Source organism: Phoca vitulina, unplaced genomic scaffold (assembly GCF_004348235.1).
Source record: "Phoca vitulina isolate PV1807 unplaced genomic scaffold, GSC_HSeal_1.0 scaffold31, whole genome shotgun sequence".
Classification (NCBI taxonomy): Eukaryota; Metazoa; Chordata; class Mammalia; order Carnivora; family Phocidae; genus Phoca; species Phoca vitulina.
In genome coordinates, this window is record NW_022589734.1 from 17,232,709 (window position 1) to 17,259,876 (window position 27,168).

Below are 27,168 nucleotides of genomic sequence, written 5' to 3' on the forward strand. Positions count from 1 at the left end.
AATGAGAACGACAGACACTGATTAAGATGAGGCGCGTTTTACTCTCTCTGGGCAGAAGGCTGATTTTGCCAAAAGCAGTCATAGGTTGGTACAGTGGGAGCTTTGGTACCTCTACGTTGGATCTCATGAACCCAGCCAAATTAGATTGGGTTCCATTCCTCAGGGGCTGCTTTCTTAACATTTCATTATAAGGCCAACAATTCTAAGGTACTTACCTGTGCACACTCAGAGTAGCTCTCGAAGGAGCGTATGGAAGCAGGAAGGATAGATACCCAACCCCACTTTTATCCTCCATTCCCTTAGCGTCAAACCCAGTTAATCCCAGTCGAGACTGCTGGGTTACTGAAGCTCCCTGTCTCCAGAAACCACTCCCCCACCCCCAGACCTAAATTTTGTCCAAAAATAACCAGCAGCAAAAGGAAATAAACATTTTTGATATTTTAAATTAAAATCTCCACCATTCAGAATAATCATAATCTAAAATAATCCAGCAACAGAAGCACTAAAGGTAGTGATAAATAGAAGACAGTTAGCTCTTGGAGGTAGAAACCCATTTGCCTGCTAAATGATGCAGTTTTATAAACTCATAGTTCCGTGCTGGGCTGTTTGGTTTAAAGGTAATTGAGTAAACAAACAATTATCAGTGAGTTTAATATCCCCTGGGGAGTTATACTTGCACAGAAACAATCATTAGAAATAGTTAAAATATGTTCCTACCATTGGGCAGGATAAAAGTTGGCAATATTAACTGTGAGATATATGTTCACAGGCTTTTAAATATATACTAGACATGGATTGTATCTTAGCACAAGGAAGCATCCAAGGAGACACTTGTTAATGGTGTAGGGAGTGAATTTCTTGTGTATTACATATGGGGCTCATAAATGCCATTGAATTGAATGGAAAATAAGATCAGTAAACTTTGTGGGGTTTTTTTTTGTTCCAAGTTTTATGTTTTTTGGAATTTCATGTATTTTCCTGCTGTGTAGAAATACTCTCTGGGTAATTAAAGCCATTCCAAGCAATTTTTATTTTCCTTCTTGCTGCTGTTAGGTTTACTGGGGTCAGCTTGCTAATCCTCCCTGACATTCACACGGACTCCCCTTTGCGCTTGTGTTTTTCTAGAATGGCAGAGATGCAGGGACTGATGGAGAGACTGGAGCGGGTGGTCGGCCGACTGGAGTTGCTGTCTGCAGGGTCCCACCGGCCTCCTGGGGACTGCGGGGAGATTAATGGTGTCAATGGAGGTAGGGACACAAACTGTTGTCATTACTGGTCTCTGTGAGGGTCACTTAATGTTGTCCCCATCACTTAGTTCTCAAGACATATTTTTGTCGACTTTCTTCAGCTTCCGTACCCCTTCCCTTATATGTGATCGTGACATTAACCAGATGCAAGCCATCCCTGAAAAAGGGAAAGGAAAAACATTTCAACCTACAATCCACAAAAATTAACCTGTTATCTGTGCCTATTAAGAGCACAATCTATGTGCCAAATGTCATTATTCTTTTGTTTAGTGTAATGTTGTTCCGCATTCCACAGTGACTATAAATATATTATCTGAGTAATTATCAAAGAGAAATTAACGTTCTCGATTATGATGTAAATGGGAAGGAATTATCATTCTGTAGATTTTAATTTTAAAGAGAACAAGTCATTAAATTTAAGAACTACAGTTGGGAAGGAAAGGAGTCTGAGGTGAAGCCAAACATTGGTTTCAAGTAACATGATTACATTGCACTCTTTTACCTGTGCCTATTTCTAATCAAATGTGCCTTTAACATTATATGCTAATGCCACAGTTGGAAAAAAATGGTTTTAAAATATTATATGATCAAACATAAAAAGTTAACTACATAACATAAGAAGTTAACTCTAAGGATACCATCTGTGGCAAATTCTCTAAGTTATCGACAGTAATTTTTCCAGTTCCTTCTTGTCTGAGGTTGTAGATTTAGCAAAATAAAAATACAGGACACCCAGTTACATTTGAATTTCAGATGAACTACCTTTTTTTTTTTTTTTTTTGGCATAAGTGTGTTCCAAATACTGCATGGTACACACTTATCCTAAAAATTATTCATTGTTTATTTGAAATTCAAATGTAACTGGGGGCTCTGCATTTCATCTGGCAACTCTATTCTTGTGTCAAGTACATTTCCTCCTTATCTGACCCATTTTGAATCCTATCAGGCTTTGGGGGCTGGGAAAAGCCTTGGGGAATGGGGGCTTCAAAAAAAAAGCTCTCACCAGGCGAGATCCACATTGGTGCTTCTAGAATTTCAAGCATATTTGGAGCTGTGCCTTGTATTGCATGCCTTGGGACAGAAATTACCGTGTGAGCACAAATGTACAGGCTGGTTTTTTTCCCCCCGGAACATAATGAAAATTAAAATGCTTTGAATGAATTGAAAGGGGGTGTTGTTTAAAGGGAGGCTGCCAGGGGCCTGTAAGTTTCTTCCACATCAACTGAGACACATCTGTGATTTCATTTTAAGCCTCTTTTTGTTAACTATATAGTTGGTAGATGAGATTCAGTCAACCTCACTTGTAAGAAAATATTTTCATGTTCGCTTCAGTACCTTGGTTTCCTTATGTCTTCGACATCAGTGATCAAGACATTTCTTTACGATTGCTGACCACAAATATAAAGCCTGTGAATACATAAAATAAAGTTAAAATCCAACTCTCAGGAGACTGTGTAGTATTATTGAATGAAGGAGGAAAAAAAATCCCTCAGTAATGTGAACCTCACTTGACTTATAGAGGTACTAGACTGCACTTTGCATTTTCTTTGTTAAAAAAATAATTTGGGGGGAAATTAATAAGCTAAACAAAATTGGAAGGTATATAATTAAATTACTTATGTATTTAAACGGGTATTTTCTAATATAGCAAATCATTCTAAACCATTTATTAAAGTACGGTCTTTCAAAACAACTTAGCCAGCAATTTATTATGCTACTTGAAATGAAGTAGGATCACTGGTAAGCAGGATAATTAGCAAAATATTTGAATGATACCCATCCTTAAAACAGTTTGCTAATCCTAAACAGCGTTGCTTTCATTTCTTCTTAATTTAGTGAGCTTTGATGATCTTCTGAATTCTATTTTTAACAAATCCTTGAGGACAACCTCTTACTTTAAACATAAACATCATTATTACAGTGATGTTATAACTAAAGTTTAAAAAAAAATGTTACGGTAAAAAGAAACTTTCAGATGAAACCCCATCCATTACAAATCTGTAATATGCACAGATCAGAAGACTACCTTCTTATGAGACTGGGGTTGTGTTGGGTTTTACGATGTGTTTTCTTTCTTTTCACCCCTGACAATCAGGTAAGTTTGGCTCAACAGTTTAAGTATTTTTGCGGGGCACCTGGGTGGCTCAGTCAGTTAAGCGACTGCCTTCTGCTCAGGTCATGATGCTGGGGTCCTGGGATCGAGCTCCACGTCCAGCTTCCTGCTCAGTGAAGAGCCTGCTTCTCCCTCTCCCTCTGCCTGCCACTCTGCCTACTTGTGCTCTCTCTCTATCTCTCTGTCAAATAAATAAATAAAATCTTAAAAAAAAAAGAAAGAAATAAAGAAAGAAGTATTTTTGCATGCCCGCCAAGTGACAAGTACTATGTTATGTGCAAGGAAATCTAAGATGAATTATATACAATCAGAATCCTCCAGGATCTTTGGTCTCCATGCATTGCTATTCGTGGCCACAAATGCTTTGATTAAGGGATGCTCACAAGGTGCAGGTTGGGGAGAAAGACAGATCGTTAAAGGCTGCCCAGAGGAGGTGTGAGCAGAGCTGAGTGATGAAAGGAAATTGGAAAATATTCCCCTTTATCACCATTCCTTCTGCTATGGAGAGTGCTTTGTCACATTTCTAAAACTCTCCCACTTTAAACACGTAGCAGAGACCTCTGAGGTGTTTCTCCCAGCAACAAATGGGTTAATCTGCTTCCAAATGGATCCATAAGGAATCTTTGGGCTTGCTCCCCTTTTATGTTCAGAAGTTGGTATGTACTGTATTTTGAACATTGAGGTAACTCAGCTTCAATAGCCTGCTTATAAGTTAGACTGCAGGTGCACAGCACTGTCAAAAACTGTTTCCATCACACTCTGGGCCTGTGGGAATGGGCCTCTGGGAAAGCAAGGAAGCTTTATCCTAACAGGTTTATGAGCGTGGATACTTCAGTACAGTATGAGAAGGGAATCCTAAGTTTTGGTTTGGATTTTTTTTAAGAATTTATTTATTTATTTATTTATGAGAAAGAGAGAGAGAGAGCATGAGCGAGGAGAGGGGTAGAGGGGGAGGGAGAAGCAGGTTCCCCACTGAGCAGAGAGCCCAATGCGGGGCTCCATCCCAGGACCGCAGGATCATGACCTGGGCTAAAGTCAGACGCTTAACTGACTGAGGCACCTGGGCACCCCTGGTTTGGATTTTAATTGTCTGTAGGGTTGAGTTTCTCAATATCAAGGGCCTGAAATCTGGGATTAAGACACAGTTTTTGTTAGTTCAAAGGCAGGAAAAGAGAGGCAGAACATGCCAGGTTGATGTCACTTGGGTTTTGACAGTAAGTTGTCAGATCAAAACTTAATGTGAGAGTAGCTCAGCAGTCCTTTTCATGCCTCCCAACTCCACTTCCTTCCCCCTGGAAAGTGAGGACAGGGCAGAACAGAATGTGTGACACCAGTGTTCCTTTCCTACTTGCCCAGAGTTTGTTATTGCCTTTTAATTTCCTGGGTAATCTTGGTAACCGTTTGCAAGGTCGTATAGCAGGTCAGTGTAGTAGAAAGTACATCGGCTTTGAATCAATAAGGCTTGTGTCAGCTCTTGGATCTGCCACTTATTTGACCTATAGCTTTGGTCAAGTCACGTGCTCTGATTGCATCTCCATTTCTTCATCAGTAAAATTGTGATGCTACTTACCTCATGAGTTTGGGGCAGAAATTAATATGTAGGTGAAAGTGCTTACTCAAGTGGATGAAAAAGAGCAAAGCATTGTTTTCTTGAGCCGTTGAGAAGTGTTTCATAAATACTGACTGAGTGCATGAAGGCCCTGGTGAAAAGAATGAGAACAGTGTGAGTGATATTAAGCTTCCATAGTTCCTACGGTAAAGCAATACCAGCTTTTCATTAAACTCTTGGGAACTGACAATATGTGCTTCTTCCAAAGGTGTGGCACCCTCTGTGGAAGCCTTTGATAAGCTGATGAACAGCATGGTGGCTGAGTTTTTAAAGAAGAGCAGGATCCTTGCTGGTGATGTGGAGACTCACGTGAGTACTTCCTTCTCTTCCTGTCTGTGGAGAAGATGACTACTATTAAAAAAAACAAAATGACAGAGGTGGGCGAGGATATGGGGAGATGGGGACCCTTGTGCACTGCTGGTGGGAATGTAAAATGGCTAAGGTGCAGAAAGTAGAGAATGGTGGCTCCTTGGGGCTGGGGGAAGGGAGAAATGGGAACTTGTTTAATGGGTACCAGAGTTTTAGTTTAACAATGAAAACTAAACTCCAGGAAAAGTTCTGGAGATCTATTGCACAACAACGTGAATATACTTAATGCTACTGAGCTATATGCTTAAAAATGGTTAAGATGGAAAATTGTGTATTATGTGTGTTTTACCACAATGAACAAGTGCAGCCCGAGGAAAAGCAAAACCAAAGAATTTGAAAATCTTTGGATTGGAAAAGACCTTTAATGATATCTAGGCCATCCTCCCAGTTTTAGACATTTTTTTTTTTACATTTAAAAATGTTTAGCATCGTCCTTGAGAGCAATCATTATTTGCATGCATTTAGTCAAAATCCAATATTATAGCCAAACCAATTAGAAACCTAAAAGAAATTTATCACCAGGTTCTTCTTTTATATTTGCCTTTGTTTCTCACAGAGGATTAAATTCCAAATCCATCTGCTTATGGACTTCTCAGCAATGGCAAAACCATTTTCAGTGTAGATTCACAGAAAATCTGATTCTTGAATAAAGCTGTGGTTTGCGGTAAAAGGAAAAAAAAAACATAAAAGGGACTCTCTCTTACTTGTCTCCCAATTAGACATTATATGCAACACCCAACACCAGTCTTCCATGCAATCTGGTGACTCAGATTATACCAGAGTTTCCAGGATTGTAATTAATAGGTGCTTATCTCATCACATTTGTAATACATTTGTTCATCACATCTGAGAAAAATGAAGATTCTCCTCATGACCTCCATTTTTATTAAATATACCTATTGAAATGCCCATTGGCAAAAGAGGGGAAGCTCTGATGTACGTAAGTTCTGGAAAAGTGTGTAATAAGACGGGTGTACTTGAAATATGTCATAGAGCTCAATAATTGCTCTGATCTGCTCTTGAGCTTTAATGTGTTTGTTCATAAGAAACCTTGTACGCAGTAAAGATAGTGGCTGAGCTGCTTCTGTTCTGAGGCATGACGGTACCTGAAAACCAACACATAAAATGGGCTGTTGCTGCCAACACACTAAAAGAGATTCTTGAGTGATTGACAGACATTTACTGTCTTGAACACTATTACAATTGGATCATTATTGTCACTATTTTTTTAAGATCTTGTTTGTTTGTTACTATTTTTTAAGATCTTATTTATTTATTTATTTATTTATTTATTTATTTATTTATTTATCTGAAAGCAAGAGAGTGTGAGCGGGAGGGGCAGAGGCAGAGGGAGAGGGAGAATCCGAAGTTGACTCTGCACTGAGCATGGAGCCCGACACGGGGCTCGATCCCACGACCCTGAGATCATGACCTGAGCCAAAATCAAGAGTCAGCCACTCAACCAGCTGCACCACCCAGGCGACCCTCATTATTGTTACTATTCGTTAGCACTGACATTGTGTTTCTGAGGTACAGAGTACATTATAACTCTCATTAGTAATATCTCACAGAACTATGTAGGGAAGTGTTTTACTAGAGAATAAAGAGGCCTATAAATAGATATACTTAATTTTGCATTAAAAAAACACGTAGAGTTTGCATACTAAGTAAGTCTCTTCAAATTCCATAGTAAACAGTTCCTTTCAATTCTTTTCAGAACAAAGCGAGTTATAAATAAAGTGTAACTTCATTTATATTAAGTTTTTTCTTCTCTCCACTCATCAGCCTGAAAATAGTATGACTCAGTTGAAGGACTATGCTCAATAACAGATGCAAAATGCTTAAAGAAATTTATGTTTTTCACTAGTGGGTTTTTAAAAAGTGCAAGAAGCATTTGCAACGACGTGGATGGAACTGGAGGGTATTATGCTGAGCGAAATAAGTCAAACAGAGAAAGACATGTATCATATGACCTCACTGATATGAGGAATTCTTAATCTCAGGAAACAAACTGAGGGTTGCTGGAGTGGGGGGTGGGGTGGGAGGGATGGGGTGACTGGGTGATGGACACTGGGGAGGGTATGTGTTCTGGTAAGCGCTGTGAATTGTGCAAGACTGTTGAATCTCAGATCTGTACCTCTGAAACAAATAATGCAATATATGTTAAGAAAGAAAAAAAGAAGAAGAATATAGCAGGAGGGGAAGAATGAAGGGGGGGAAATCGGAGGGGGAGAAGAACCATGAGAGACGATGGACTCTGAAAAACAAACTGAGGGTTCTAGAGGGGAGGGGGGTGGGAGGATGGGTTAGCCTGGTGATGGGTATTGAGGAGGGCACGTTCTGCATGGAGCACTGGGTGTTATGCACAAACAATGAATCATGGAACACTATATCTAAAACTAATGATGTAATGTATGGGGATTAACATAACAATAAAAAAATTAAAAAAAAAATAAAAATAAATAAAAAGTGCAAGAAGGAAGGTAAGGAGAGAAAGAAGGGAAGAAAAAGAAAGGAAGGAAGAAAAGAAAGAAAGAGAGAGAGAGAGAAGGAAGGAAAGGAAAGAAGGAAGGAAGGAAGAAATGAAAGAAAAAGAAAGAAAGAAAGAAAGAAGAAAGAAAGAAAGCTTGTCATCCAAAAGTTTAGACTCTGATTCTACAACACAAAGGGAGTACAGACAGGCAGCTATTGTCCATCTGCCCATGACTTTAATACATTGAGCAAGTGGTTTATTTTTTCTCTCTTATAGAACCATGTGTCATTGACATTAAGCTTGCAGCTGCTGCCTCCCACATAAGCCAGAAGTGGGGGTTGAATTTTGTTCCAAGAACACACCTGTTGCCTGGAAAAAAAAAAAAAAAAAAAAACCAACCCTCACATACCTGATTGTACAGTATGGAAATTTGAGAATGACACAAATGTGCGTCATGTTAAATCCTAGCCCTGTGTTTAAAAGCTATTTCACAGATACTGATAATGAATAAGGGCAGCCGAGCTATGATTTAACGTCTGCTTCCATGTGTTGGCTGCTGGTTGGGCTTAATTTACTGATCACTCAATAGTCTATTGACAGAACAGACCACAAAAAAGGGGGACTAATAGCTACAATTAGGAAGCTCTGCTGAACCAAAGAGCATAACAGGTTTAGAAAAGATTAGATCTTGTAAAGCCTTCTTGGATGCAACATAAACCCAAGGGCTTATTTAAACTACTCTTCAACCCAGGAACACTGAGGCAGCTTGCACCCCTTTTAAGACAGAATCGACAGTGCATAATTTTATAACAGAGGTTTAGATTAAATGTAGTTTTCAATGTCAAAGGAAAGGGTCGTCCGTAATACCAAGCCCTTGGTCAGACATCATTTATCCTTAACTGGACTAATGTGATTGTTTCTTACAAAGCTGTCCTGTTGTTATTCATGGTCTATGGACCCAACCTCGGGCTAGTTCTAAACGATTTGACAGTCATGAAACAGCTACAAATCATATAGCTTCTCTTGATGCAAACCCTTTTTGGAGATTTATAGAATTTACATTTTAAAAATGTCTCTAGAAGTCTGGAACATTTATTTTCTGCCCTTGATTAAAATGGATAAGAAAGAAACACTCTTTTATTCATCGTTTCATAAAAGTGAAAGAACCATAATTTGAACAAAAAGGCAATAAAATTCAATTAAGAAGTATAACACACTTAAGCATCGTGTGATTAACTTGCACTGCACAGTGTTAGGACCTTGCCTCCCCTGCCTTCCTGAACATTTTTAGACAATTACAGTAGATGCACTCTTGGGTCACAATCACTGCTCTGGATGTGTCTAGTCTTTGTCATTGATGTAAATCATCTACAAAATGTGTGTTCATTTTATGCCAGGCTGGTTGAATCATGAGTTCAAAGAGGGACTGACTAGGACTAGCAGTTTTTATCTGGGTCTTAGAGCTGGCTCTACTTTTTACAGCATAACCTTGAGCTCATCCCTTACCCTCCTCAGTAATGAGAATGGACGACCTCACTCCCAGGGGCCTTCCCTTTCTCACAGCCGGTGGGTCGAGTCACACCTGTTGTGTCTGCATTACAACATGAGGGAGGGGCTAGTCGGTTTCCAAACTGAGCTTTTCAGAGACCAGGGAAAGTTCTTCACTCATCTCAACATCCGAAACAAGCAGAAGGACATATGTCAGGGGAAGGATGCACAGAACACTGAAGACACTCAGACTCCTTCACTTAAAGAGACCTTGAGGCCTCCATGAATCTGTCCTTCTTGGTCTTATAGGTTGTCACTTCTTCCTTTATTGGGCCTTTTCTCTGAAAATAATAACTCTTGCCTTGGAATAAGTAACACAAAATGTGTGCATATTTATTTTACTAATTGTACCTTTTCTTCCTTAATTCATATTCATTTAAGAGGTGATCATTTTGGGGGGCCTGTGTGGCTCAGTTGGTTAAACATCTGTCTCTTGGTCTCAAGCTCATGTCTTGATCTCAGGGTCCTGAATTCAAGCCCCACGTTGGGCTCCATGCTGGGCATGGAGCCTACTTAAAAAAATTTTTTTTTTGCATTTTAAATGCTTATAACCTGGGTCTATATAGGAACCCTCCTGCCCTCACCAAAAAAAAAAAAAAAATCATCAAAAGCACAGGTTTTGGGTTGACTCAACAAACACCCCATTCTACCCAGATGTCTCTCACTCTCCCGCTCACCTTCAGCCAAGTTGTTTCTCCCATTAACTTCTAGTTTCCTGCTAATTGCTTCATTTGAAACATATATTTTTATGGTAACTAGACATAGAGTACTTTGGCAATTTCAAACCCAAAGGATCTGTATGTCTTTCACGTTCTCCAAATGACAGAGATCCAAAAAATGACTTGTAGAAAGAATTCTGACCCTAGATTTCATACAGACTTTGAGATTGGGCTTTTCTTTCTTACTGGCCTAGCCAGTTATGATTGTCGGAATTACTAGAGAAGGAGATACGTTAAAATCATCCCTTCTAATATACATCTCTTTTCTTTTTCTTTCTCCCTCTCTCCCTCCCACCCTTCCGTCCTTCTTCCCTCCCTCCCGCCACACGCTAGAGAGGTTAGCTGACCTCGGTGATAGGTTGAGTGATGAGCCATGACTTGGTGCAGAGCGGGGAATCTGGTCTCTGTAGTTGTGCTCCTTTGGGTGGGGAGACACCTGCCTTTGACTCTCTGGGCAGCTGTGCCCCCCATCAGCTTTTTAGGGAACTGGGTCCCTAGTGAGAAGCAAGTGGCCCTGACTGCCACCTTCCTCCCAGGCTCTGCACTCCATAGCGGTTCCCGCCTCCCCTACCCGATTTTCACAGTGTGAGGAAAGTAAGCCGGACAGCTGGCTCAGACAAGGGCTGAGGAGAGGGTGGAGCATCACCACTGTTCATGTGCTTTGGGTGTCTCCTCAGAGCCGCGCCGAGTGAGGCGACGGGGAGGATGGTGGCCTCCAGGACAGATGCACGGTGTCCCTTGCAGGTCTTGGCTTCTGCCCCATCACACCAGCCTTGTCTCGGCCTGGTCCTCACTCACTGTGCTGTTCGCATCAAATTTGCAGAATTCCGGAAGGTTGCAGATCAGTCTCTGTCATCATTTCTTCCCAAGTATGTGAAGAATTTTTGTTCTCAGCAGTGGACACATACTTTGCGACCCAGCCCATGCTCTGACGCACAGCCCATTCCTGTGAGGTCGCTAGCCTTAGTGGGACCTCCCGGGGACCACTTTTGAACTTAAGGGCATTTGTGTTTAGAGCATATAACCCCTGTCTCTTTCCTTGCACATTCTCGTTTCATGGCGCATTTGGAGCTTTGGGGACCGGCTGGTGAGAAATTGGTCTTAGAATCCAAACATCTCTTGAAGGGCCACCCGGCATTGCTAACCCTGCAGGATCTCCCCGTCTACCAAAAATAAAATGTCACCAAAAGGTTTTGCTGAAGCAATGAATTAGGTGCCGTGAATCTTGCAGGTTAAGATTTTTTTCTGCCCTTTTTTTTTTCTTCCTGGACGGTAAACAGTAAATTTACTTTTTCCAAAATTTCGCCCGGAATGCTTTTTTTTTTTTTTTCCTTCTTGAAGGAGAACTATGGAATGCTAGTGCTGGTTATCTGTGTTTGCTAGTACAAACCACACGAAATGCTGGGATGCATTCTGAGCGTGCCCAGGCCTGCTGTGGCTGGGGGGAGCCGTGTCCCCCACCAACTGCACCTGGGAACAAAGTAGATGACTGAGTCTCACACGAAGAGCATTGCTCTGTGTAGAAGCCTAGCAAGAATCTGCAGCTCAGGCTGTGTCCAGAGTTCCTGAGGGTGACCAGCAACTTCTCTCCAGCCATTTTTCTCCTAGGCAGTGCTCCCTCAGAGGATTGCTTGGCATGTCAGAAATGAATGATGGTTCCCAGTGCCGCGAAATACATGTCCTTGTCCTCACCCTTCTCTTTCCCCTGCCCTTCCTTCTTCCTAAAACTACACCAATATTTGAAATATTTGTTGTTTGTTTTCTCTCTAGACTTCAGGATCACTTAATTGTCCGCACCAGAGGCTGCTTCAGCATCTGAAAATTAATACTTTGTCTAAAAGGAATGGCCTGATTTCATTTAGATTATCTTGTTATTTCTATCCATGCACCTATCCCCACAAAACACATGCACACGCACACACACACACACGTGCCTATCCACTATGTGCCTAAGAATTCCTCGTCACGCTGTATTAGTGACATATAAGAAAAAAACAGCCTCGGGCAAATATATGGGATGTCAGGCCCAAGACTCCCTCAGATTGCAGGAAATATGTTTGCAGATTTGTTAGCGTATGGAAGGCAAGTACAAAATATGCTTTCTCGCCTTTAGGAGTAGTATTTAGGTTATTATTTTTTAGTATATTTAGTATTTAGGTTGTGGTTTACCAATGTAAGTTTCAAAATATGAGAGTTTATACGTTTTATAACATATTACAAACCAACTCTTCTTAATGTATCAAATATGTTTTAGTGATATAAAAGAAAACAGGGTACTCAATGAATAATTTATTGTTCATTAAAGAAGATGCATATATATATAAAATAATCCATTATATGAATATGCATATACATACATATATACTCAGCCATAGAAAAGAATGAAATCTTGCTATTTGCAACGATGTAGATGGACCTAAAGGCCATTATGCTAAGCGAAGGAATCAGACAGAAAGACAAGTACCATATGATTTCACTTACATGTGAAATTTAAAAGAGAAAACAAACCAAACAGGAGAGAAATAGACTCATAAATGCAGAGAACGAACTGGTGGTTGCCAGAGGGGACAGGCCTGGGGAGGTGGGCAGACTGGGTGAAGGAGATTAAGAGGTACAAACTTGGAGTTAGAGAATAAATAAGACATGGGGTTGTAATGTACAACATAGGGAATACAGTCAGTAACATCCTCACAACTTCATATAGTGACAGATAGTAACTAATCTATTGCAGTGATCATTTCCTCACGTATATAGATAGCAAATCACTATGTTGTACCCCTGAAACTAACACAATATTATATTTCCATTGTTCTTCAAAAAAATAATCATTTATCACTCATATGTGTTTGCAATAGAAATCTTTTCCCTTTCAGAAAACACTTCTTTTTTCTTTTTTTTTTTTTTTTTATAGATTTTATTTTTAAGTAATCTCTATACCCAACGTGGGGCTCAAACTCATAACCTCAAGATCAGGAGTCACATGCTCCATTGACTGAACCAGCCAGGCGCCCCAGGAAAACACTTTCCTAAGGCACTTGGAATATTGATACTTGACTTTCAGTCAGTCAATTTTGTTAAAACTGATTAATATACAGAAAAGGTAGTATGGTTTACCCATAATTTGGGGCTCACTCGGTGCTGGGGTTTATTACAAGGTTCCAGAAGTATGCTGCTTTCCTCTGACCCTCTCAGCGTCTAGCACTGTGCCCATAGTGAATGGCTAATCAATGCTTGCTAAATAGGTGAATGAAAATGAATGTTTGAGTGAATGAATCAAATCATTAATGAATTATTGAACCAGTGCATGGATGACCATACCGTGGCTGAAAGTTTAGATTAAACAATATCCTACACCAACAGTTGAAAAGATATCAGGCCAAGTTTAAAGTCATGAATTAGCAAGTGACATATGGAGAAACATAGACTGTAGATTTTTGTGTATCTCGCACACACACACGCTCACATCCTGAATTTCTCATAGACCTGACAATTTATCTAATACCTCCCTCATTCTCTTCATTCTCATTCAGAAAAGCTAAATGAGAATTTTTTTAAAAGATTTTTTAAATTTATTTGACAGAGAGAGACACAGCGAGAGAGGGAACACAAGCAGGGCGAGTGGGAGAGGGAGAAGCAGGCTTCCCGCGGAGCAGAGAGCCTGATGCGGGGCTCGATCCCAGGACCCTGGGACCATGACCTGAGCCGAAGGCAGATGCTTAATGACTGAGCCACCCAGGCGCCCCTAAATGAGAATTTTTTTCAAATGTATTTGAGGGTAGTTGACACACATGTTACATTAGTTTCAGGTGTGCAGCCTAGTGATTCAGCATCTCTACTGGTTACATTATGCTCACCACAGTGTAGCTACCATCTGTCCTGATACATTGTAATATCACAGACTGTCTTCCCTGTGCTGTGTTTTTATTCCTGTGACTTAGTCACTCCATAACTGGAAGCCTGTATCTCCCTCTCCCCTTCACCCATGTCACCCATCCCCTCATTGTCCTTCCTTCTGGCAACAGTCTCTTTGTTCTCTGTATTGTCTGCTTCTGCATTTTGTTTGTTTATTCATTTGTTTTGCTTTTTGAATTCCACATACGAGTGAACTCATAAGGTATTTGTCTTTCTCAGTCTGACTTATTTCATTTAGCATAATATCTTCTAGGTCCATCCACATCACAAATGTCAAGATCTCATCCTTTTATATGGCTATGGAATATTCCTGTGTGCATGTACCCTTTTTCTCCATTCATCTATCAGTAGACACAGGTTGCTTCCATATCTTAGCTATTTATTGTAAATGCTGCGATAAACATAGGGGTGCATGTATCTTTTTGAATTAGTGCTTTTGTTTCTTTGGGTAAATACCCGGGGGTGGAATTATTGGAGCGTATAGTATTTCTATTTTTAATTTTTTGAAGAACTTCCATACTCTTTTCCCGAGTGGCTGCACCAATTTACATTCCCACCAGCAGTGCACAAGGGTTCCCTTCTCTCCATATCCTGGCCAACACTTGTTATTTCTTGTCTTTTTCATTTTAGCCATTCTGACAGGTATAAGGTCTAACTGAGAATTTATAAGGACGTGAAAATCCATCAATGTAGTGACTTGTAGTTACTGCCAATAAAAATCCCACAAGCTCTATCTGAGACAAGATATTTTTGTGAACTTCACTATAAGTATTTTAAACTGAAGCCCAGATTTTAAAAAGCAATGGAATTTTGTTTGTTTTCTTTGTCTGGATTGGGTTTTGGCATGTTACTTTCCCCTTTGATCATGAACATTCAAAATGATAGTGATCGGGTGAGAAGTAACTTTGTGGTGTCTGAAGGGGCCAGTTGGGACATTAAATTTTTGTATGGGACTTCATAGTGTATTTCCAGTAATCAACTCTCCCGGGTTCCAAGAGTCTTTAGCTGTCTTTTTATAATTTTAAACACCTGGATGAAAAGTAAAATATTGAATAGATTGTCTCAATGTATCGAAATACTGACCATCCCAAACTTAGAAACAGGGACTCTCACCCCAAAGTTCCCTTGTAAATTAGTTCTTAGAAACTTGGAAGACATTTGTCCATAGACCTGATATAAGCAAAGGGGGTTCAATTCCTACACAAAGACACGGAAGAACATTCTTCCATGTGCAATACACAGACCACTGAGATCTACAATCTTTTTGCTAATGGTCTGCCATGAAAAAGGACAGAAATTGTAAGATTTGAAAACTTTGCTAGCAGGCCCACAGAGAAATTTTAAGTCTACTAAATCTGGTAATTTAAAAAACTAGGACTTGTACTTGGGTTTTTCATTTCATTTTCCTAGTAAGGCTCTTTTATTATTTTACAAAAGTATCAGTCTGTGACAGATGAGAAATTAAAAAGAAAAACCTTTAACCAAATGTTTTTTGAGCGGCACTTATGTAATGCAAAATGCTAGAAAAAAAATTCTTTCACTGTGCTTTTAGTTAAATGAATCAGGAAAACAGTAACATGAACTGCAAAATAGTTAGTAGTTCCAAAGGCAGGAAAATAAATTTTCTGAGGATAACTGAGCAGAAATTGAAAGGAGAATAGCGGGGTGGTATACACACTTTAAGAAAGATTTGCATTATTAAAAATGAAGTCTGAAAAGATATTCATTGAATTGCTGACAATGGTCATTGGGGGTGGGGGGCGTGGACTTACTGAAAACTTTTAATTCCTAAACATTCATGTCTTTTGAACTTCTTGCATCATGTCTGTGTTACTGTTATCATCAAAAGAGGGGAAAAGGAATATTTGATAGGAGAAGAAAAAAATCTTGGAATCAGGGTTTTGCCTGAAAGGGAGTTCACTTAGCCACAAAAGACAAATGAAGAGAAAATGCAGGCACCAGGTGGCGCCACTGATCCTGAGCACTGGGCTGCAGGGCACCCTTGTGGTCAAGGGTCCAGGGTGCCTGGGAATCCGTGGGGAGTTGGGGAACAGGTGTCAGTCAAAGACCTTTCACGGGTTGAGTGTTCATAGTAAGAGCTCAGTCTAGATGGAATGATGTTGGCTAGATATGGTTGATGAATGAACCTAATCTGTTCTTAGCTAAATTTTGTAGTTGCTAGAGATCAATCTTATTTCCCTGCCTTATCTTCATTTTCCATATTTGAGAGAGGTAATGTAAAGAAGGGGAAAGAGAACTAGCATTCATTGAGAGCCCGCTAAGTGCGGGGCACTTTGCACAGCGACTGACAAACATTTCTTGGTCAGTAGGAGAACCATTTAAGATGGACAACACTGGAGAAAGATTGGGTAACTTGCTTATGGCCATGCATCTAGGAAAGGATAGAGTTGGATTCTATCTCAGGCCTATCTGAAGGTCTAAAGCTCATGATCTCTACACTACACCACCCCACTTTCCAATAATTTAAGTCATTCATTATTAAGCAGTAGTCATTGAGCTTCTGTTGTAATAAAGACCCATTTATGTAGGTACCCACCAGCCTCGTCTTCAAGAGCATATCACCTACTTGGAGACACAAGGCATATACACATGCATGGAAGTTAAATAAGAATATGGCTCACGTAACACAAGAGGACAATGCTTAGTGTCACACTGCATTCTAGAATAAGGATAACCTTGTTGTCCCTAATTTTTTGGAGTGATCTTAGAGCAACCAAGTGCCTTTTACTTGTGTAGACCCAAGGTTTATTGACCATGAAGCAGTCCTGGCTTACTAAGTCAGAAGATTTGGTTTAAACATGTTGGTAAAATGCATTAGATTCCTTAAGTGTTAGAAAAACAAATTAGAAAATTTGGAGAAGGGCCAATCTGCCAAGTGTTTTTTAGCTACACAATGATTGAATTTGAAAATAAAGTTAATTTAGGAGAATGGTTTTGTGCAGAATACAAACTTGGAACAATATTCATACCTGTCAGAAAAGCAAATGGATTTAAACATACAATGTTTTTTTTCTTTTTTCCCCTATTCCCATGCCTTGAGAAATACTGAATGTTTTTCTTTCAAATCTTTGGCCTTTTTTTAATATAAACTGCAACAGTGGATTATTTAGAAGAGTTTTTGTTGGGTTTTTTTAAACTACAGTGATTATTTTTATATTAGAGATTTTACAAAGTTCTGCACATTCTATTTTTGTACACTGCTTGTTTAATTTAGACCACATGTTCTGGACCTCTTTCTATGCCAGTACGTTGGGGTCTACATTATCATTTTTAATGACTGTGTAGTATTTCATTGTATGGCTACACCATAATTGATATAAATAACCAAAATTGTATTTAGGTGAAATAATGTACATACAAGAATGCAGAGGCTGGACTAAGGTGACCCAAGTAAGGCCCTCAGGTGTGACCCTGAGAGGGAGCATGCCTGTGCTTCTCACCAGCGTCACCCTGGTCCCGTCCCTGCAAGGTTGGGCATCTAGTGTCATTTATTATCATTTTAAAAAGTAGTAACATTTGACTTGTTTTCAATTTTTCCCCATTAGAAACAAAATTTCAGTGGATATCCTTGTACAAACATCACTTTATTATTGTACAATTGTTTTCTGAAAGAAAATTCCTACAGTTGGAAGTACTAGGTCAATGGCAAGCACTGCCTAATACTTCATGTTCCTCTTGCCCTTTCTCCCCCTCCCCCACACCCCTCCACACGCATACTACTGATTCATACTCTCATGGTGTCTTAAAGTGCTTTACACAATTTTGTGATGATTATGAACTAGGAAAATAAGAATTTTAGGGAAATAAGGCATGATTTGAATGCACATTAATATTCATGATATTGACTCTAAAAATGCTTTGCCCTCTGCTGGATGTGCAGGGGGTTAAAAGCAAAGCTGTTCTTCCCCATATAAATCATCCTTTTTTCGTGAAAGAAAACCATCTATCAGTTCTTTTACATATTATTTGACGTACCAAGTAATTTATTTAAATTCCCTCTTTGGGACTGGACGTATGACGTGTTTGGGGTGGGGTTGGGTGTTGAGTCACTTTAACTGAGACCACTAATGCAGCTGAACCATATAATAAAAGATTTCAGGCATGGATGTAAGAAGGGACATGTTGGAGCTGTTCCCTAGTGTCAGAACTGTGCACCGTGGTTTATGTAAATACTTATGTGAGTTGGAAGTTGCCAAGGCAACAATCCTATTAATGAAGAATAAACCTCTTTTATTATCAGTGCCTGAATGATTATTTTTTTTATAAACTGTGCCTGGTAGTCTAACATTGACATTCTTAATCTACCTACTCATCTTTGCTTTCCAGACTGCAAAACTATTTAGCTCTATTCAATAAGCATGCCTCCTTTCTCTGCCAATGAAAGTGGGCTTATTGGGGGGAAAAAATTGGTCAACTGTAAGGGCAGTAAAAACACTAATTTATAACAATTATCTAATATAAAATTATTGCCCTTTTGATATATACTTTGACAAAGGCAGAGCCTGAAATTGACTGAATTTGTTTGGTATTTGAGTGGGCCAGTCTTTAAATTAACTTGTCTTTATGATTTAATGGAGCATTGCCAACATATTTTTAAATAAGTGGAGTGTGACATTACTGCTTCCTTCCCCTAGTCAGACTGTAAATTTAGACTCCATTTTACGGCGTGCACACTGGATACTTGAAAAAGGCAGCTGTGGCTGAGTCATAGGCCTTAGGGAGCCCCGTTGTCTTGAAGGGCCAGAGAGCCACGTTAAGGGGAATGGGAATGATAGCTAGAAATGAGTGGGTTCGAAGCAGTGTGCTTCTTGAGTTCTAGAGAGAAGGAAATCTTCTTTTCAAAAAAGAATACATTCCCTTTTAATGAGAATGCTTCTTGTGTGTTGTCAAGCTAACCAAATGTTGTCAAGCTTACCTTTTCGGTCGTGGGTGGGTGATATCAACAGTTCATTCCTTTCAGGATTGGATGTTTGTTGTCTGTTCTGTACAACTAGCCCCTTAACACCTACCACTCATGTTCATTAACCAGTCCCCGTATTCACGACCCGTTTGCCTGACTTAAACTTAGTAGCACCCAGGCACCTAGTAGGTACTCAGAAAATACATTTTGATTGTGACATTCAATAATAAATTTCTGCTTTACTCAGTTATACCTTTTGCATGTTTTCCCTGATAGTAAAATTTTAATGTTTGATGAAGAAGAATTTGACAACAAATGTATGAAGAAGAGAACAAAAGCCACTCATAATTTCACTACTCAGAGATAACTGCCATCGATATCATGGCATATTTATTTCATAAGAACTTTGTTCAGGGGCGCCTGGGTGGCTCAGTTGGTTAAGCGACTGCCTTCGGCTCAGGACATGATCCTGGAGTCCCGGGATCGAGTCCCACATCGGGCTCCCTGCTCAGCAGGGAGTCTGCTTCTCCCTCTGACCCTCCTCCCTCTCATGCTGTCTGTCTCTCATTGTCTCTCTCGCAAATAAATAAAATCTTAAAAAAAAAAAAAAAAAAAAAGAACTTTGTTCAAAGTCCTGTTTTTTCCTCGGGAAGTTGGAATCAACACTGTCATCTGTGACGGCCATATGTATGAGGACAAAGGACACGTGCCAGGCACTGACATGCACAGGTAGTCCAGGTGAGACATTAGGGTGTTGACCGAAATGATGGGGCCAAAGCTTGGCCCTTCTCCCGTGTCACTGTGGCAATTTGAGGTTCAACAACAAATAGTCAATCTGATTTCTCAGTTCTTATTTTTAGCTTTAGACTACATCATTAGCCAAACAGATTTGCCCTTGGAACAGTTTTTAACAAACACAGATGTACGTGTTTCCTTATTAATGGCAACTCAGCTGGCTTGCTTGATGCCTTTTCCTAATGGCACATTGGGAAGAAACAAGGCTGTTCCCCAAACTTATCATGCAGAATAACCAAAGGTCCATGGGAACTAAAGAAGTCATAATGAAGAAACATCCCATCCTTGTATGCTTTATTCTTGGCTGTGACGACATAAAGGGGCAGTTTGAGTGTTGTTTTAGTTCCCTGCCTCAATAATCTCCATAAGCACCTCCAAGCACACCAAGATAAATATGATAAAAATAACAATGATAAGCACAAAGAATAAAATCTCATGTAATGTGGATAAAAGCATAAAACTTTGCTATTTTAACAAACAGAAACAATCCAAGTAAAAATAGAGTTTTTATCATAGTCTCTTAGTGAACCCCCCCCATTATCATTGTTCTACCACCCTTTCCACCAGATAACCGTCCCCAAGCCCTTCCCATGTAGGTGTTCATAACACCTCTGTGTTCATAACTCCCACACACACACCTTATATGCAATCCCATGTAAATATCAATATAGCAGGTGGTGAGGAGATGCTCTGTCACCAAGAGGATGAAGACAGGATGGAAGTTCAAAAATATCTGAAAATTTAAACAGAATAAATTTTGCTTAAAAAAAAAGTGGAAGAAGGACTTCTAGTTTCTGGTCCCATGTGTAAGGAGCTTAGAAGTCACCACACCATCCTAACAACAAGTAAAAAGCTGAGCAGATTAAAAGACCAGCAACTCTTTTTGGATCTATAAGAGAAGGGAGGACACAGAGCAAACTGCTGTCCCCAGGATCAGAGAAACAGGTGATACACAGAATTCCAGCTTATTGGAGCAAAGACTCAGGAGTGAAACTGCCATGGGAACCAGTGCTCGGGTAGGAAAACAACCTGAACCGTAATTGATGGATTGTTGCAAGCTCAGTGCAGACAACTCTGAGAGTTAAGAACTCCAGGAAGACCCAGTTATTAGAGTCCCCCACAACATTGGGAGATATACCCATAGCATTTCAACGAGGTTCCCATAGTAAATATGGAAGAAAAGTCCCCTCAGACTTCTGGAAAGGGGAGGGGGAAAGTAAGCATTTTGAAATTAGCCAAAGCACTCTGTTCTTAACAAGGCCTGTCCTCAGTGGAACCTAGTTAATCAGAGCATAACCTGGTAGAGTATTATCAGAGCCCTACTGACCTCAGAAAGAGAAATCCTCAACTCCAGCTGGCTCTAGTCTTCCACACAGGGGAGAGAAATCAAGTCCAGATCACTGTAGCCACCCTGTCCCATCCAAGGAGGAAGGAAAAAAAAGTGAGAGACCCTTGTGAAGTTCACAGTCCAGAGGCATAAGGTCACTGAAAGACTGAGACCTAATTGTAGGATTAAAGCACATGTCCTCATCTTGCCTCACCACTACATTACTAAAGTCCTATTTACAGCGATTTCTTTCACTCAGTACATCATATGTGGCTATCTATCTATCTATCTATATGCATATATATATATAATTATATATATATTACATATAATATTCTATACACATAATACATATAATATATATTACATATATATATTATTATGTATATATATTACATATATTATATATATACATTACAAGGTATACCAAAAGACAAAAAACAGAATTTAAAGAGACAAAACAAATATCAGAACCAAACATAGTAGTGATGTTAGAATTACCAAGTTGGGAATTTAAAATAACTATGATTAATTTGTGAAGGACAATAATGGAAAAAGTAGACAGCATGCAAAAACAGATGGACAATAAACAGAGAGACAAAAATCCTAAGAAGGAATCAAAAAGAAATTCTAGGGGCGCCTGGGTGGCTCAGTCGGTTAAGCGACTGCCTTCGGCTCAGGTCATGATCCCAGGGTCCTGGGATCGAGCCCCGCATCGGGCTCCCTGCTCCGCGGGAAGCCTGCTTCTCCCTCTCCCACTCCCCCTGCTTGTGTTCCCTCTCTCGCTGTCTCTCTCTCTCTCTATTAAATAAATAAATAAAATCTTTAAAAATAAAAAAAAAAAAGAAATTCTAAAGATTAAAAAATACTGTTACAGAAGCAAAGAATGGCTTTGATGGTCTTATTAGTAGACTGCACACCACTGAGGAAGGAATCTTTGAACTAAAAGATATATCAGTAGAATCTTCAAAAAACAAAGAGCACAAAAACCAAACAAAACAGAACAGAATATCCAAGGACTTTGGGACACCTACAAAAGGTGTAACATATGTATAATGGGAATACTAGAAGGAGACTAAAGAGAGAAAAGAATAGAAGAAATATTTGAAACAATGATAACTGAGAATTTCCCCCAAACTGATATCAGAAACCAAAACACAAGATCCAGGAAGCTTAAGGAATACCAAGTAGGGTCAATACCCAAAAACTACACCCCAGCATATCATTCTCGAATTATAGAAAATCAAAAATAATGAAATAACCCTGCAAGAAGCCAGAAGAAAACACATTTTCTATAGAGGAACAAAGATAAGAGATACATCTGACCTTTCATCAGAAACCATGCAAGCAAGAAGAGAGTAGAGGGAAATATTTAAAGTGTTAAGAGAAAAAACCTACCAACCTAGAATTTTGTATCCTGAAAAATTATCCTTCAAAAGTGAAGAAGTACTTTCTCAGACAAAAATTGATGGAACTTGTTGCCAGTAGACTTGCCTTGCAGGAAATGTTAAAACAAATTCTTCAGAGCAAAGGAATATAATATAATTAGCTCAGAAACTTCTATCTATATAAAGAGGAACATCAAACGAGGAATAAATGAAGGTAAAATAAAAACTTATTTTTCATATACTTGATTGATCTAATGTAACAGTTCGTTCAAAATAATAATAGAAACAGTGTATTAAATTATGTATGCTTATGTATATATCATATATATGCATATGTATCCATATATATGTATATGGATATATATATATACATATATATATGAATGACAGCAGTGATACTCAGGACAAGATGAAGAGATTAAGATTATTTTGTTATTATAAGGTATTTATGCTACTGTGAAGTGGTATAATGCTATTTGAAAGTGGACTGGATTAGTTGTATATTGCAAACTCTTGGGCAACCACTTAAAAAGGAAAAAAAACGTATAACTGATATGCTAAGAAAGGAGAGAAAGTGGAATCATCTAAAATGCTCAGTTAAAACCACAGAAGGCAGAAAAAAGAGTAGAAGATAAAAATAGGAACAAATAACAAGAGCAACAAATGGAAAACAGTAATGAATATGGTAGATATTAATCCATCTATGGCAATAATCACTTTGAATGTCAATGGTCTAAATGCACCAATTAAAAGATAGAGATTGTCAGAGTGGATCAAAAAACACTACCCAACTAACTACATATTGTCTACAAGAAAACCATTTTAAATATAAAGACACATACAGATTAAAAATAAATGGATGCAGAAAATATACCATGCTAACATTAATCAGAAGAAAGCAAGAGTACTTGTATTAATTTCAGACAGAGCAGACTTCCAAGTGAGGAAAGTTACCAGGGATAAAGAAGGGCATTGCATAATGATAAAAGGTATTATAAGAAGAGAAAACTACAGACCAGTATCTCTCATGAATATAAGTCCTGAAATCCTCAAAAAATATTAACAAATCAAATCCAAAAAAGTATAGAAAGAATTATACACCATGGTCAAGTGGAATTTTTCCCAGGTATGCAAGGCTAGTTCAATATTCAAAAATCAATTAATGTGGGGCGCCTGGGTGGCTCAGTCAGTTAAGTGTCTGACTCTTGGTTTAGGCTCAGGTCGTGATCTCAGGATAGTAAGATCCAGCCCCGTGTCAGGGTCCCCACTCAGTGGGGGTCTGCTTGAAGATTCTCTCCCTCTGCCCCTTCCCCTGCTTGTGAATGCATTCTCTCTAAAATAAATAAATAAATCTTTAAAAAATTAATGGTATTAGGGTTGTACTGGCCTCAGAATGATTTGGGAAGTATTCCCTCTGCTTCGATCGTTTGAGAGAGACTGTAGAAAATTGATATAATTTCTTCACTCAAACCTACTGAATCTGAAACTTGGGGTACAGGGCTCAACAATCTGTTTTAACAAACCATCCAGGTGAATATAATGCACACTTAAGGTTGAGAATCACTGGTGTACGCCTTTGTTATGGTTGTTAATATGTCAACCCAGATGCCTTTCATAATCTGACTTTATAGAGTTGGTGCCTATGTTCGTTTTTACAAAATTAGACATCTTCAATTTGTTTTAAGCAAAACTGTGAAGTGGTGATATTTGTCTTCGTCATCCTACCACCTCTTTTCATCAGCCCATTTTCTTGTCTTTCTTTCATCCCTCAGGTCCATCTTTATGTCTTTGTTGGCTGAAACTCAAGGAACTTCTCCTTTAGAGTTAGAAACTCCAGATTAGAGGCCCCTAAGGGATAAAATCTAAAAATACAGTATTTCTAATTGTAAAATATAGGGCATTGGCAGATTAATTAGGGAGGAATATGGGGATGGCATTGACCATGACCTTCTCAAAGCCAACATATTGCACCCAAAGAGCAGATGTCCATTCCCCTGACCTTAGAAGAGGAGGACCCCCTTCCCTTCAGTGTCTGGGTCTCAAGAAGAATGATACTTTTTCAGAAGATCTGGAAATCCCTTAATTACAGGTACCCTGGCTGGGTATTTTTTCACCTCCTCCATGTCTCCTACCTATTCATTTTATTCATCCACATAGTACTTTGCCTGTAGCATTCCCAGTGAAACAATGCAAAGATTTGATGAGTATTTAGAGATCACTTGGGCTTCCCCTGGGAGCCAGCTCTCTCCTGAAGGGATTAGATGGAAATAAGTCATATTTGCTAGTGTCTGCTAGTCCTGAGGTTTGCTTTAAACTGATTACAAAAATTCATTCTCCTACTCTGTCCCCTAGGAGCACAAAACAAGGTGGTCCACCATTCCATCTATCCAAGAATCCCAGTTACCTAAGTGATAATTGATCGAGTTTAAATAAAATGTGTAGTCTTGACTCCTACCAAAGTCTCCCTTTCCCCTCTGCACACACGTGCTTGTGGGTAGATAGATGCACATATACACCCACAAAGGTCACTGAGGCTCTCTGAGCCCTGCACACATGTGATGGACAAACTCAGCAAAACCCCTCAATTATTTGTTGTTACTGAAAACCCCTACGTTTGGCTTTTTCTTTCACAATGTTTTGAACTGCCTGAGTGAGCCAAATTCTCCCTTTCAAGTTATCAGAACTCAGCAGGTTTAGTAAAATTGCTCCTAAATAGGATGTTGTCTGGTTGAGGGGACTCACAGAACTTTTCTGTAGAGGCAGGTGGATCAGAATATCTCAAGTGTGGAAAGAAAATCCTTTGAAACATGGACCAATGAGGTTAAGTGTGAATGTGGTTTACAGTCTGCTAATTAGGCCCAGAGTTCTAGGGAACTGGAAGGAGAAATCTTTCTGAAGATTTTGTAGATTCTGTAGATTTCTCTACATAAGCAAAGTGAAAGGGATAGTTGAAGCAAGTATCTAGGTTTTGAGCCATTCTCTGCTCCAACCTCCACCCCTCTTGTTGAGTGAAAGGCTGTTTGGGGAAGGACTCTAACTAATGAAACTGGCCATTCTGCTAATCAGACCACCAGAAAATTACTCTACTAGCACCAGACTAAATATTCTTTCTAGGGAAAGTAAAAAAAGGCTACTGATAGTGTTCATCTTAGGATAACTACAAAAATATTGTCAATACCCCTCAGAGCTAACAGTTTTAACTACAGAGGTCAGATAATCCTAAATTACTGTTCCACAGCAACTATAATTCAGTCAACTCTGCAAAGCTTGTCATAGATGAGGACAATACCTCTATATTATTGTGGCCAGGAGAAGTGCAATTATTTTGTTTATATCCAAGCTGTGGAAAGTTGTATTTCATAGTTTTCTTTTTGGAAATGTGGTCGTTAGAGACTGAAAGAAGTCCTACTGAACCACTGAAAATATACGTTTTGATACATGGATGAACATTCACACAGCTCAGAACTTTACATTCATAAGGTCATAATGGCCTCCAGGAGAGTAAATATTGAAAATTCTTTGTTCCTCCCTAAAGAACATCCAAAATTTGAGATTCTGAGCACTATAATCCCAGCAATCAGAGTTCCAGGACAAATAAAAGAGGAGATGGTATACTCCAAATAGAAAATATACCCTAATTTAAATATTCATGAGACATTTTATTATGTTGATGATTGAATTTGTTGTTTTAAATCGAAATGGTCTAAGGATCTTGGTTTGACCTGAAGCTTTTTTTCTCAGTAGAAAAAAAAAATCCTTGAATGAGAAATAACAAGAAAAATTAGAAACAAGATTAAGGTGCTCATATCAGTAAAAATTTTGGAAAATTTGTCAAATGTCAGAACATGTTAATGAAGTGGAATGAGTTAAACTAGTCACTTTCCCCCCACTTTAGTCACTTTTAGTCAACATAGTATTAGAAATCCTAGCCACAGCAATTAGGCAAGAAAAAGAAATAAAAGGCATCCAAATTGGAAAGGAAGAAGTAAAACTGTCAGTATTTGGAGATGATGTGATACTATACAGAAAACTCTATAAAGACTACACCAAAAAACTATTAGAACTAATAAATGAATTCAGTAAATTTGCAGGACACAAAATCTATATACAGAAATCTGTTGCATTTCTATATATTAATAATGATGTAGCAGAAAGAGAAATTAAGAAAATAATTCCATTTACAACTGCACCAAAAAGAATAAAATATCTAGGAATAAATTTAACCAAGGAGGTGAAATACCTGTACTCTGAAAACTATCAAACATTGATGAAAGAAATTGAAGATGACATGAATAAATGGAAAGCTATACTCTTCTCATGGACTGGAAGAATTAATATTGTTAAAATATCCATACTACCTCAAGCAATCTACAGATTCAGCACAATCTCTATCAGAATACCAATGACATTTTTCACAGAACTAGAACAAATAATTCTAAAATTTATATGGAACCACAAAAGACCCTGAATAACCAATCTGGAAAGGGAAGAAGAGAAATGGAGGTATCACAGCCCCAGATTTCAAACTATACCGCAATGCTGTCATTGTCAAAACAGGATGGTGCTGACACAAAACCAGACACATAGATCAATGGAAAAGAACGGGGAGCCCAGAAATAAACCCATACTTATATGGTCAGTTAATCTATGACAAAGGAGGCAAGAACATACCATAGGGAAAAGACAGTCTCTTCAATAAATGGTGCTGCGAAAACTGGACAGCTACATGCAAAAGAATGAAACTGGA

At 38.9% G+C, this 27,168-nt stretch overlaps 1 protein-coding gene across 1 annotated transcript in view; it reads left to right on the forward strand.

The window, feature by feature from the left end:
• CAP2 (cyclase associated actin cytoskeleton regulatory protein 2) overlaps nt 1-27,168 on the forward strand; it is a 134,987-nt gene that overhangs the window by 23,475 nt on the left and 84,344 nt on the right. The window contains exons 2-3 of the mRNA XM_032425021.1: nt 1,126-1,247; nt 5,178-5,278. Coding sequence (XP_032280912.1) covers nt 1,127-1,247; nt 5,178-5,278 — 222 coding nt within the window. The 5' untranslated portion in view covers nt 1,126. The remainder of the gene's footprint in view (nt 1-1,125; nt 1,248-5,177; nt 5,279-27,168) is intronic.